The sequence below is a fragment of the Aphelocoma coerulescens genome, chromosome 6, assembly GCF_041296385.1.
Source record: "Aphelocoma coerulescens isolate FSJ_1873_10779 chromosome 6, UR_Acoe_1.0, whole genome shotgun sequence".
In the NCBI taxonomy this organism is placed as follows: domain Eukaryota; kingdom Metazoa; phylum Chordata; class Aves; order Passeriformes; family Corvidae; genus Aphelocoma; species Aphelocoma coerulescens.
The window spans coordinates 36,204,614-36,217,787 of record NC_091020.1 but is presented as its reverse complement, the minus strand read 5'-3'; the positions used below and the strand labels follow the sequence as shown (position 1 = coordinate 36,217,787).

The 13,174-nt window shown below is 49.5% G+C and overlaps 1 protein-coding gene across 1 annotated transcript in view; it reads left to right on the top strand.

Moving 5' to 3' along the window:
- TCERG1L (transcription elongation regulator 1 like) overlaps positions 1-12,086 on the top strand; it is a 50,140-nt gene extending 38,054 nt beyond the window's left edge. The window contains 6 exon segments of the mRNA XM_069020295.1: positions 206-360; positions 3,399-3,468; positions 4,266-4,401; positions 7,329-7,418; positions 9,573-9,691; positions 11,146-12,086. Coding sequence (XP_068876396.1) covers positions 206-360; positions 3,399-3,468; positions 4,266-4,401; positions 7,329-7,418; positions 9,573-9,691; positions 11,146-11,302 — 727 coding nt within the window. The 3' untranslated portion in view covers positions 11,303-12,086.
- Positions 12,087-13,174: the final 1,088 nt, after the last annotated feature.

Here is a 13,174-nt window from a genome sequence, read left to right as displayed (position 1 = left end):
TTTTGGGGCTGTTTCAGCCCTGTCTGTGCCCGTGTGTGGGTGAGAACAGCATTCCCTGCCCGGGGTGCCGGGGGGCTGGCAGGGCAGGGCCAGGCCGGGGTCCCCGCGGTGTCCCCGGGGCGTCACTCAGGGCTGCAGTGCCCCCGCTGCGGGCACGGTTCCTGTCGCTGGACACGCTCTAAGGCTGGTTTATCGCTTGGAGCAGGTGTGTAGTCTGGACTGGAGATGACCGCGTGTTCTTCTTCAACCCCACCATGCAGCTGTCAGTGTGGGAGCGGCCGCTGGACCTGAGGCACCGCGGGGACATCAAGCGGCTGCTCGAGGACCCCCCGCACAAGCGCAAGCTGGAGGCTGCAGCAAGTAACTAAACCCTGGCACTGGGGGCCTCTCCCTAAACTCCAGTAGCCCCTGGAACCTGGAGCTGAGTGTGGAGGTGGAGGTTTGAGACCCGGAATGAGAGTGGGTGTCCCGGGGAGATTCCCGATGGAGGATTGCGTGGAAATTGATGTGCATTGCAAAATCCTTGTTTTCACTGGAATGCTGAGCTGGGGATTGAGCCTTCTCCTTCCTGGCAGTGAAGAAGCAGGTGGCTTCCTTTAGGAGATGAATCTTTGATGGATACAATCCCTCTCAGAAGGCACAGTGTGTTTTATTGCCCGAGTCAGGGTGTACATTAGGAATGCATTAGCAGTGCATTACTCAGCTGCTCCCAGAGCACACACTCCATGGCTAATGATCATCCAGCCAAGCTGTGGAGGAGGGAAAATCCCAGCAGTGAATCTCTAATGGGCACTGAGAGGCTTGGTGCAAAGGCTCCCCTGCTACTGGGAGCTGCTCTGTCCTGTGTCAGTGCTCCTGAGGCTTCACACTGGCTTTACTGGGACTGCTGTCCCTTACTGGGGGACATCAGTCATGGCAGTCTTTGGAATTGTTCCTGGCCTTGGCTGGCTGCTTGGAATTCTTCAGTATTCTGGTTTTGGTGGAGAAAGAACAGTCACCATCCTTCAGCTGCTGCTTGGAATTCTCTAGTGGTGAGGGAGAAGAGTGGAGGGGGAAAGAAGCGAGACTTTTGTCATTGTTTGCAAGTGCAGTGTTTCATAACTGAATCAGGGTGGTGGCACTGCCAGGCAGCATGCTGCAGGACCTGCCTGTCCCCTCAGGCCAGCAGGGCTGGGCACTGGCTGTGATCCACAGGCACCGCTGCCAGTGAACCGCTGTAAACCCCCAGTGAACCACTGCAAACTCCTAATTAACCACTGCAAACCCCAAAGAACCACTGCACACCCCAAAGAACCACTCCAAACCCCAATGAAGCATTGCAAACTCCCAAAGAACCCCTGCAAACCCCCAGTTAACCATTACAACCCCGTGCCTGCAGGGAGATAAAAGGGAGCCATTATCAGCTTTTCTGTCAGAGAAAAGCAGCTCCAAGGAGGGTTCTCTGTCTGTGTCCTCCTTATCCACACAGCCTGTAATTCCATTTTTCTCTAGGAATTTCCATCAGCAGGTGCCTGTATATATATTGCTGTACAATTTTTGTGCATGGCTGGAAGAACTTTAGCTGTGTATCTAATTCCTCCAAAGCCGACCTGCTGGAATTCATTCTGCAGGGTGGAAACAGAGCTTTTATTGCAGGATCTATTGAAAGCGCAGTGAATTCCTGCCAAGGCATGGCCAGAGACAAAGCTGAGGGTCATTGTTCCTGCTCTGTAATTAATTAACTGAGGAGTCTAAAATCGGGGCTGATAGGTGCCACTTCAGAAATCTATTTTTTGCTGTGTTCCATCCTTCTTATTTATTATCTCTACCACAAAGATTTGATTCATGCTCCTGTTTTTTTATGGCCATGACTTTCATTGTTGTTAAATAGTCTTAATCTTCCTTGCTGTAATTGGGCCTTGTGGTTGCTGAGTGCTGGAGCAGGTTATAATTAGTGTAGATCAGCTCTGAGGTGAGGGGGATTATTTGTTACCTCTTCTCTGAGCTTGTAATCTTCAGTAAATAAATAACACCAACGAGCTGAGTGTGCCCAGCAATGCTTCCCACATTTATTTAGCTGAGTGGCTGCTGCTGAGTTTTAATTAGAATTTTCAAATCAAACATCTGAAAATAAAAGATGTCAAGCAAAGTTATCCATGGGATGCTCTGGGCTGTCTCCGCTGAAGGATCAAGTGCTTTTTAAATTTGGGCACAAATGAAAAATTACTCATTTATCAGTTACTCCTCCTCCACCAAGTGTTTGTTCCAGGAGGTTGATGTGGCTCTTCCCTAATGGGTTCCCATCAGGCCATCCCATGGGGCTGGCGGGGAGGAGCAGCTCCTCCCAGGGCCCAGAGCAATTTATCTGCTTTGGTCTCTTCCTTCAGCTGCTCCTGGCCTGTCTGGGTGCTCAGGCTGAGGAAGTTTTTCCAGCTAATTGAAAGAAAACAGACATTATGGAGTCATCAAATCATGGAATGGTTGGGTTGGGAGGGGCCTCAAAACCCACCCGGTGCCAGCCCTGCCATGGCAGGGACACCTCCCACTGTCCCAGGCTGCTCCAAGCCCCAATGTCCAGCCTGGCCCTGGACACAGTTGGTAGAATTCCTACTGAAAACCAGTGATGATGTCATTTACTGAATTCCTGCAGATACTTTGGACCCTTTGGCATTCAGACAAGAGTCTGAAGCCCATCCCTAGAAACAGCACATGAATATTTCTCAGCCCAGGTGCTGGGGACCCTTCAGTGCAGGCACTGCAGGGATGTGACTGCTGGTGTCCCTTGGGCTTTGGTGAGAGCTGCCGCTGGTAGGGGTGAGGAGAAGCCATTTCAGAATTCAGTGTTTGTTCCCCTTGTCTGTGACTGGAAATCCAGGCTCTGAGCTCAGGTCAGACCAGGGGCTGACACTGCCTTGGAGCTGCTCTGCAGCCTCAGGAGTGTGGAGGGTGTTGGATCTCCCCAGGTGCTGCTGGAATTCCTGGGAAAGCAGCCTTAGATTGGCTGATAGGAGGAAGTGGGGAAGGAGGGAAGCTCTGCTGGGAGTCACCTCCAGTGAATCCTTCAGTGCCAGCATGGAAATGATCTTGCAGGAATGTCTTTAGCTGCGTTTTGAAGGGAAGGGAAGGGAAGGGAGGAGAGAGGATCAGGTGAAACAATAACAAGATTTAAAGCAATCATGTCATGAATGAAAAATGAGGAATTTTGCTGACTGAAAATGGTCACTTTGTTGCTGTTGCTTTCATTTGGATGAAGGCAATTCCGAGGATTTTATAAAATACTTGTTATTTTTAAAACCCTCTGGGGGGAGTGAAAGCCAGGAAATACCAGAGCTGCAAAGACAAGGGAAGAGAAGTCAATTTGAGGAATTTGTACTTCCATTTATCTTGTTCAAATCTGATAATGACTTCCTTCTTTTCAGCAGACAAGTGTGTTAGCTCTTGTCCAGGGGATGAAAACGATGATCTGAGCATCAAAACTAAGAGAAATAAGTAAGTTCTGAAGTTTTCTTGTCTAATGGTGAGAAGGGTTGGTACAAAGAAGGGCAATTTAAATGCAGATTTTCTTCTGTGTGGGTAAATGATGGGAGCCATTTTCAGGTGTCCAGTCCTCACCAGAGCCAGGATTCTCTGTAACCTCTGTTTCCCATTTTTGTCGGGATAACTCTTCCTTTGCAATGGTTACAGACAAGGCTGCCAGGCTGTGGAGTTACTCCAAAGGCACTGGATAAAAGCTTTCCCTCACTGAAGTGCAGCAGTTTTTTCCCTGCTCCCAGGTTTGCAGGCCCAGAACCAGCCCCAGGTGCTGCTGTTACTGACCTTTATTACCACGTGTGCTTCAGTTCTCCTGAAGTCACAACTGAAAAAGCAATTCTGAGGCGTGCAGACTTCCCAGATCCATTCCGGATGTCCTTCCGAGTGGGCAGGCACAGGGTTTGTGGTGGATTATTGTAGATGTGCAGAATCGAATCCTTTATTGTCATCTTTGGCATGAGAAAAAGAGCCCTTTAAAGTCTGCCCTCCTTGGCAAGGGCTGTATGAAGCTGTCGCTTTGCTGCACCTTGAGTTACGGTGTCAGAGCCCTGCGACGGCCCCGGTGACCCTCCTCCCTCAGCAGGAGCTGCCTGCAGCCCACGTTTGGTACCCAGCCGCAGCTCTGGGGCCTTTCCCATCTGGGAGCCTCCACTCCACGCGGGGAGGGCTCTGCGAGGGCCCGGGGAGGGTTGAAAGGACCAAGCCCGGTGCCCCAGTGACCACCGCTGGCCTCTCGTGTGTGTTGCCCCGCTCAGGACAGAGGAGTGCCAGGCCGCGGGCCCGGGCGGCGCCGAGGCGCGGCAGGGAGGGGAGCGAGGCTCGGCCGCGCGGAGCTCGCCGCCGCTGGAGGAGCGCATCACGCACTTCAGGGACATGCTGCTGGAGAGGGGGGTAAGGACGGTGCCCTTCCCTTCCCGGGACGCACCGCGCTCCTGCAGCCAGCCCCCGTCAGCAGGCGGCGGGGGGGATTCCGTCCCCGGGCCCTGGGCCTGGCTGGCGCTGCCGCTGGCGCTTCCCCCGCTGCCACCCGCGGGAACTGGGAGCCCTTTCCAGACGGATTCCCAGAGACGCGCCCAGGGATACCCAGAGGCAGCAGCTCTTGCAGCGGGCAGTGGCTCAGCAGGGCACGGGGCTGTGGGCACAGCCCATCCCAGGGCTCCACAGGAACCCCAAAGAGCAAAGGACGTGTCCTGGTCAGCACCTCACACATCAGGAGTGGTCCTGGGCAGCTCCTGAGTGTCCGGCACCACAAATTCCAGTGATTCCAGCAGTGGGGAGCCAATTTCACGTACTGGCTGTCCAAAATCATGGAATCATGAATGGTTTGGGTTGGAAAGGATCTTAAAACCCATCCAGTGCCACCTCTGCCATGGGCAGGGACACCTCCCACTGTCCCAGGCTGCTCCCAGCCCCAATGTCCAGCCTGGCCTTGGACACTGCCAGGGATCCAGGGGCAGCTTCTCTGAGTTCTCTTCTTCTTCTTCTGTGCCAGGGCCTCACCTCCCTCCCAGGGAACAATTCCTTGCCAGTGTCACATCCATCCCTGCCCTCTGGCAGCATAAAGCCATTAATATTTACAAAAATCTTTGGGAAAGGATGTTCTGGAGATGGTTCCAGCTGTGCTGAGCTGCAGGAACAGAGAACGCTCTGGGTTTGGGCTCAGTGAGGACAGGGAGGTGTAAAATGAGCAGTGGGTGCAGATGTTCTGCCTCCCCCCACGCTGCCACATGTGTTCCATAAAGGGAATGTCATTCCTGTAAGGAAATACAGCCCAAGGTGGCTGTTGTCAGGCAGTAAAGCCTACGAAATTTATCCCAGTAATCAGCAGGCTTTAAAGGGGGATAATTAGAGCTTCAGCAGCAAATTATCTCCATGCCAGAGCTGCTTTATTAATACATCTTGTTATTTGTGCTTCAGAAATGCAGAAGGGCCATAAACGAGCCCTGGGCACAGACTTTGCTGGCAGATTTGAACTCGGGGGCAGTAAGTCAATATTTGGCAGGATTAGGGATGGTCTAGAACAGCATCCTCAGGTGTTTCTATGTGAGATTTGCTCCTAAAATTAAGAAATTTGGGAAATTCAGTGTTTGACTTTGCTGTTGTTTAAAAATGGGGAGAGAGGAGGTTAGTTTGCTCTTGCCCTGGGCATTTTTGAACTGTCCAGCTCAGCAGCAGCTGCTTGGCATGGCTGAAGCACAGGGAGACCATTAATGCCACTTTAATCTCATTATTTAATGACCATCCCCTGCCCTTTCCTCCTCGTGCTGTTGTCTCTCAAGGAGTTGCTGGATGGAATTGCAAAGAGCCCGGAGCAGATGGAGTTTGCCAGTGGAGTTCTGCAGCTTCCTACAGAAATTATGTCAACAGAAGAATATTGATTGTAACATTTTAAAAAGAGATGAGGGTTTGGGGCAGCTCCAAGAGACAGGCACTCTTTATTCTGAAGTCTGGGGCAAGTTTTCCTGTGTCAAAATGTAATCTGGATATTCTTCTAGAAGTTTCAAAGTTTCCACACAATTCTAAGAGAAAGAGGAAAATTTAAAGTTCTTCCTGGCTCCCTCCCCTCACAGCATCAAAATATCCACGTTCTAAGCCAGCATTTCCAGGAAAGTCTCCTTCCTGCTGGGCTGCTCTCCAGACTTTTGAAAGGATTCCATGGGGTGTTTTTTCTCAAGGTTTTCCCTTCTCAGTCCCGGGGACAGAGGGGAATTTGTGTGTGAAGTGTAACTGGAATTCAATCAGAAATACCAGGTTATTTTAGGTGATGTCTGCCAAATGTGCAATGTAATAATTGCTGAACACAAAATCATCAGCTGAAACGGTTATGTGATGAATTAGTCTGAGCTTAATTAGCTTGGAGCTCAGAGTTGGGGTGTGGGAACAAAACTGATGTCCAGGAGAGTGTGAAAGATACCAGGAAAAGAGGATTCCTGGTGCTGGGGACTCCAGAGCTCAGGACAAAGAGGGCACCAGGAGGGGACCTCAGGCTGTGGGAAGGGGATGTTGGGGGGACATGGCCTCAAATCCCCAGAGGCAGCCAGAGCTTTGGATTTTCCAATCTCAAACCACTCTGAGAGGAAAACGAGTCCACTTAAAGTCAACTTTGCTTCATCAGAGCTTTCCTGCTGGAGTGTTAATTACTCTGTTTAATTATACTTCACATCCTTGTTTTTCTAGTGAATTCACTCTTTTGTAATTAGATGGAGTAATTAGAATATTTTATTTCCTTCAGATTTTTCTGTAGCCAGCAAATTACCAGACATGCTGTAGAAGCCTCTGAAATAGTGGGAATTGTCCCTGCCCAGGCAGGGGATAGGTCTGGGTGGTCTGTGGGGTCCCTTCCAACCCAAACCGTTCCACGATTCCATGACTCCACGAAGCTGGCAGCAGCCCTGCAGGATGTGATGTTCCCATCCCAGTGGCTGTGGGGATGTGGTGCTTTGCAGACGTTCACTGCCAGCTTTCCCCAGGTGCCTCAGCTGGGTCACAATTCCAGCTCTGGAGTGAACGTTCCTTTAGTGGGAATCGGTGCCTCTGCTGCACAAACAGCACCCCAAACCAACATTTCCCTGCCTGCTGCGGATTCCTGCCACCACAGATGTGGAGGGGCCTCTCCCGGAGCCTCGCTGAGGTGTCCTGGAGCGAAGCACTCCTGCTCCTGGAGCCCTGCCACAGACATTCAGATTCACCTTCAGCCGCCCCGAGAGCCCTGCCCAGGGTTCCTCAGCTCTCGGAGCTCCTCTCTGGCCTCCCCTCGGAGCATTTGCTCCTTCCCCACCCTCATTAAAACTCCGTGACGCCGCTGTCTGTGCTGCCAGGTGTCGGCGTTCTCCACGTGGGAGAAGGAGCTGCACAAGATCGTGTTTGACCCGCGGTACCTCCTGCTCAACCCCGAGGAGAGGAAGCAGGTGAGCGAGCGCTGCCCAGCCCGGCCCTGTCTGCAGCAAATGCTTTACCAAGATATGAATATCGATCTCATATCGATATCCAGCTGAGACAGACAAAAGCTCTCTAACAGTTTAGAGTTAGAAAGGGAATGTTTATTTGGCACCAGGCACTGCGTGGGATGGCTCCCTAAGACGCAGGGCCCCGATCCAAGCAAACATGATACCTTTTATTTCTAAATATCATGAATATCCAAAATACAAATGCATATTCATAACATTAACACCTCCCATTCTCCACTTTGTATGGAAATGAGCTTAAATGTCATTAAGCATGCACAGTGTGTGTCCTGAATGGAGTCGGTGGTCTTGAATTGGGTCAGTGGTCCCAAGAAAGATGAAGTAACTCATCTTCCTCATTTTGACCTTTTTGCCTTTCTGAGCTTTAACAATCCTAATTACTTTAGTGACCTCTAAGTTTCTTTTTGCATGACTTTTGAACGGGTTCCCACCAAGGGAGGAAATTGGTAATTGTCCTTGTTCCCTACACCAACTTATCAAAGTTTCTGTTCCTCGTTCTAAGCACAGCTAAGCAAACATGCAAATGACAGAGCATCAGTTATTTGGCAATCAGTTACTAACATCTTAAAACCCGTTTCAGGTCCAGCTCTCCTAACTATTTTAATTAACTCTCCCTGGGCCCAAGTTCTTTCCTATTCCAACTAATCTCAACACAGCTAGCCTATAACTAAAATCTTTGTGTTTCTTCTAAATCTCTGATTCACAAACACCTCCCACACTGCCCAGGATCCCGGAGCAGTTGTTTTGGGAGGATGAAAGAATTCCATAAAATCAGGACTCCCTGGGGACACCCATAGGTTTGGCTCTGGCCAGTGGGAGTGATGCTCAGCAGGCACAGGGTGGGATTTTGGGGTGTCTGGGAGTTGGGCTCCAGGATCCCTGTGGGTCCCTTCCCACTCGGGCTATCCTGGGATTCCCAGTGCTGTCTCCTTGGACAAGCAAGTGCTACAAGGAGGTTGGAACACAGGGACAGGCTCCCGTCCTTTGGGATGCAGGAGCAACTCCTGAGCCTGGGAAACCTGGCAGTAGGGAGGGACATGGCCTCAAGGCAACGGTTCTACCCCGAATTACTGGAATATTGTAGAGACACTGCTTAATTTTCATTGTTCAGGACATTTTCCAGGAGTCTGGCAGGATTTAGGGCTGAGGTTTGCAGTAACAGACCCCACTGGACAGAGCACTGGGGCCTGGCTGAGGGCTCTGTGCAAGGCTTGGGTTTATCTGGGGATAAAGGGATGTGGAGTTGTGCTGCCTGGATAATTTGGGCATTAATTTTCACCAGGGATCCCAAAGTCTGCAGATGAGGCTACAAAATTCAGGGGAGATGCAGGGATCTTGCAGTGAACACTGCTGTTCTGTGGTTATTTCTCTCCCTTAAAAGTCTTTTGTCATCCTGCAGAAGGAATAATTTTGAATACAGAATTGTCCATTTTTTAAATAAACAGGATGAAAAATGGACTTATTCCATATTGTCCCGTGGTTCTCCAGAGAGCTTCCTGTAGGTATTTACCAGAGGACTGGGCACATACATCTTCATTTACTCCCTTTCCAATATTTTCCTTCCTAAGGAAAAAAAAAAGTGAAATGAAATAACAAGGAAATACAGGAATGAAAATGTATGAGGAGCTGCCAGGATGGAAAGTGCTGCTAAAGAGCCTGAGCAGGGAGTTTGGGATTTATGTCAGGGAATGAGCAAGGACAACACCTGGACCATGATGAGTCAATCAAGACACATTTCTTGGAATCATGGAATCGTTTTATCAGCCTTGGAGCAGCCTGGGCCCATGGGCCATGGCAGGGGTGGGACTGGGTGGGCTTTAAGGTTCTTCCAACCCAAACCAGTCTGGGATTCTGGGATTCTGGGATTCTGGGATTCTGGGGCTAATATAAACAGTGTTACCCTTTAATTAAATACCCAATTACAGGCAGGACACAGACCCTGTCGTGCCTTGGAGGTGATGGAATGAAAACACCTCCTGGACACGTGGGGAGGGCAGGTGAGGACTGCAGGCGCTGGGGTTGCAGCTCTTTGGTGAGGCAGGAGCACCCCAAAGGCTTTGTCAGTAACTCCTTGTCTTGTGTCCCTTCCTTGGCCAGATTTTTGAGCAGTTTGTCAAGACCCGGATCAGGGAGGAGTACAAAGAGAAGAAGAACAAGTTGCTGTTGGCCAAGGAAGAATTCAAGAAGCTTCTGGAAGAATCCAAGTTATCCCCAAGGTGGGCATTGCCTTAGGAAGGGTTGGGAAGCTCAGCTTTGTCATTTAGGCTGAGCTTTTCAGTCCGGAACGCTTCACAGCAAGTGGAACATGCCTGTTCCAATGCTGGGATGGCATTTCTTCCCTGATATTCCCCAATATTTTGTTGTATTCCTGGGAGAGGAAATGTTCCATCTCTCTGTCCATCTCTCCCTCTTTCTGTCCCTCTCCCTCTCCTCTCTCCCTCAGGATGTGCAGTACTTGGCACAGCATGTTTATTTTGTGTTCCTGTGTATGCTGTGGTCATAGAACACACATTACTTATGGAAAATCAGTACCACAATGTTCAATCTCATCTGTATCACACATGCAGGTGAAGTTACTCAAAGATTATATTTAGTCCTGGGGTTTGGTGGAAGAGAAATACAATTTTACAAAGTTCCTGTTAATACCACGCCATTAAATTCATGGAATGTGTCCCTGCCCATGGCAGGAGGTTGGAACAAGATGATCTGTGAGGTCTCTCCCCACCCAAACCCTTCTGTGACTCTACAGATCTGTGATTAAATTAAAATACAGTGTGCAAGGCACAACTTACTTTTCACTTTGTTGTTCAAGTGATGGATCCAGACGCACACAGGGGCAGGGGCAGTGCTTAGGGCAGTGCTTTCTCATTTGTAAATCACATGAAAATAAGGGGTGTATATTATAAACATTGTTAAATTGCTGGAACACAGAAATTAGTTTTCCCTACTAAAACATGCAGATAATTACTCAGCATGAGCTGTGTGGGTACATGGATACCAACAGCACGTGGGGCTGTAATAATTGTAATGGGAAGAAGCATTTTACAACAAAACCGGGAATATTCTGGGCTGATGTCCCACGCAAACACTGCTTCCAGCACTGATATTCCCAGTCCCCAAGGGAAAAGCTGTGCTGGCCCAGAGGCCAGGGAGCATTTCACCCCTGAAGGGTTTTGGGAGCTGCCCGTGGCACCAAAGCACCGATGAAGCTCCTTTCCCTGCCTTGATTAAGGCACACGATGAGAGAGATAAATCCCAAATATTTCCAATAAAAAGCAAAGAGTCACCTTGGGGAAAGGAGCTGGGAATGCAGCCTGAAAGGAAATGAAGGTAGAAAACCCTGCTAGGAGAGAGCTTGCCTTGGAAATACAGAATATCCAGGAGTTCAAATAAAGCTCCTTGACACTGGTCTGTGAGCATGCTGTTAATGGCTCAGCAGCCTCCTGCCAGCCATCAACCCATTTCCAAATCCCAAAGTTAATCCTTGCTCACTGCAGGCTGCTCCAGGTGTCCAAAGCCCTGGCGTGGTCTGGCCCTTCTTCATCCCAGATTTACCATCCCACTCCTGTCAAACATTCCCAGAGCCCCCCCAGTTCTGGTGTGGATCCAGGTCCAGGAGCCTGGGGGTGGCCTGGCCGAGTCCCAGCTTCCCAAGGTCTGTTTTCCACAGGACAACCTTCAAGGAATTCGCAGAGAAGTACGGCCGCGATCAGCGCTTCCGCCTCGTCCAGAAGAAGAAGGACCAGGAGCATTTTTTCAACCAGTTCATCCTTATTCTCAAAAAGAGGGACAAGGAAAACAGGATAAGGCTACGGAAAATGAGATAAAAGCAACTGAAACTGGCAATAAAGACACAAGCCCGGGCTGTGGCTGTGGGAAGGGATTCCGAGGAAGGATGAAGCACTTGGGGCCCAACAGCACCACCAGGAGTGGGAGATCCCAAGGGAAAATGCCTCTAAATGGAGTTTATGGGCCATCCATTGGATTTGGGAAGGCTGTTCTGCAGGAATGGGAAGGATATTTTGTTCTCAAAGAATTAATGTTTCATATTGAAGCTCTCTTTTGTACAACATCCAGAGTTTGATGCATTTCTAATTGCCATGATACGTCGATCCCTTAATTGTTTTAATTATGCAAATTACTTGTAATATACACAAGTTATGACTCCAATGCAGGTTTATAATTAAGCAGAAGCAGATGCCATCCAGAGCAATCTCAAGGCATTTCCATCCTTTAGGGGAATTATCTCAAGCAATCTTTTGGCAACTCTGCATTTCCACCAAGTGTGTGGGGTCTGGTGGTCTGCAGGATCCACTCCCGCTGCTCATCTGTCTCTGTCCAGTCCTCTGAGTAGTAGTAATCAGCTATTAATTGTTAATCTTGGTGAAGAGTGTGAAAATCTTGGCACATGTTCCATAGGAGAACTCTCCGATCCAGAACTTCCCGTGGGCGGTGCTCCAGGACAGCGCCACGGCCCCCTCAGCCTTCCAACCCCAGTTCTTTGGTGAAGCCATCCCAGTCGGATTTGGGTTCTGTTCCTGTGTGTGAAGAGTCTGCATGAGATTTTTCTCATCATATTTGTATAAATAAATATTTAACTTTTGTAATTAAGGAGCATTTCAAGCCTGTTTTCAGGGGGATCTCAGGGGTGAAACTTTTTGAAGCGTTTTTTTTTGCCAGAGCCCAAGTGGAAAACACTCTCAGGGACAGGGTGGGACTGTTGGGATGTCTGTGCAGGGTCAGGGGTTGGACTGGATCCTTGTGGGTCCCTTTCAGCTCAGGATACTCTGGGATTCCATGAAATAATGGGTAAAATAACACAGGGTTTGTGACTTTTACTGGAGAGATGGAAAAGCAGAGGGGGCTCCTTCCACTCGGGATTTGTGTGCAAATTCCATTGACATCCATCGGAAATCCGAGGATGCTGGGAGCAAAAGAGTCATGCTGGCTACACAGGTAGGATGTCATGGCTGGAGGAACATCAGGACATCTCTGCCTTTGTGCTGCTCCAAATGTGCTCTGTCTGTGATTGTCATTTTTTTCTCAGGAGACCTAAATTTTAAGTTATTGCTCCTTAAATCTATGGGTTCCTGCTTGCTTGGAGTGAGTGGGATATTTTCTCTAACTCACAGTAATTTTTATTTAGGTGTGTGCTGGGTATTTTTATAGTCACAGAGATAAAGGAACTTCCTGCTGCTGTGGAAAAATGAACTCGGAATAATTCACAAGACACAGGGAATGGCTTCCCAGTGCCAGAGGGCAGGGTTACTGGGATATTGGGAAGAATTCCTGGCTGTGAGGGTGGGGAGGGGCAAGGAGAAGGGCTGACCCAGGCCTTGCCACCTGTCACAGGCCACGTTTAGGTGCTGCTTTCCTTGCTTCCCGCTGGAGTCTCCAGTTGCTCCGTGTTTTCCATCGGTGGCTCCATGATTCCATACCCTGACGGATCTCCTGGATGTTCTCCTGCTCAGGTAAGTGCCTTGGGGGTTTTGGACGTCTGCTCTTTTACCATTTTCAAGGTGGAAAAAGAAAACATTTCAAAGACTGGGATGTTTTTAATGGTTTTCAGTTCAACCAAGAGCACAGAGAGAACAGCCCTGAAACCTCTGCAAATACCCAGTGCAGGGCACGGAGAGCGGCTTCATCTGGAGCTGGTGGGATCACTGGGAAGGAGAATGAGCCCTGGCTATCTCCAGATG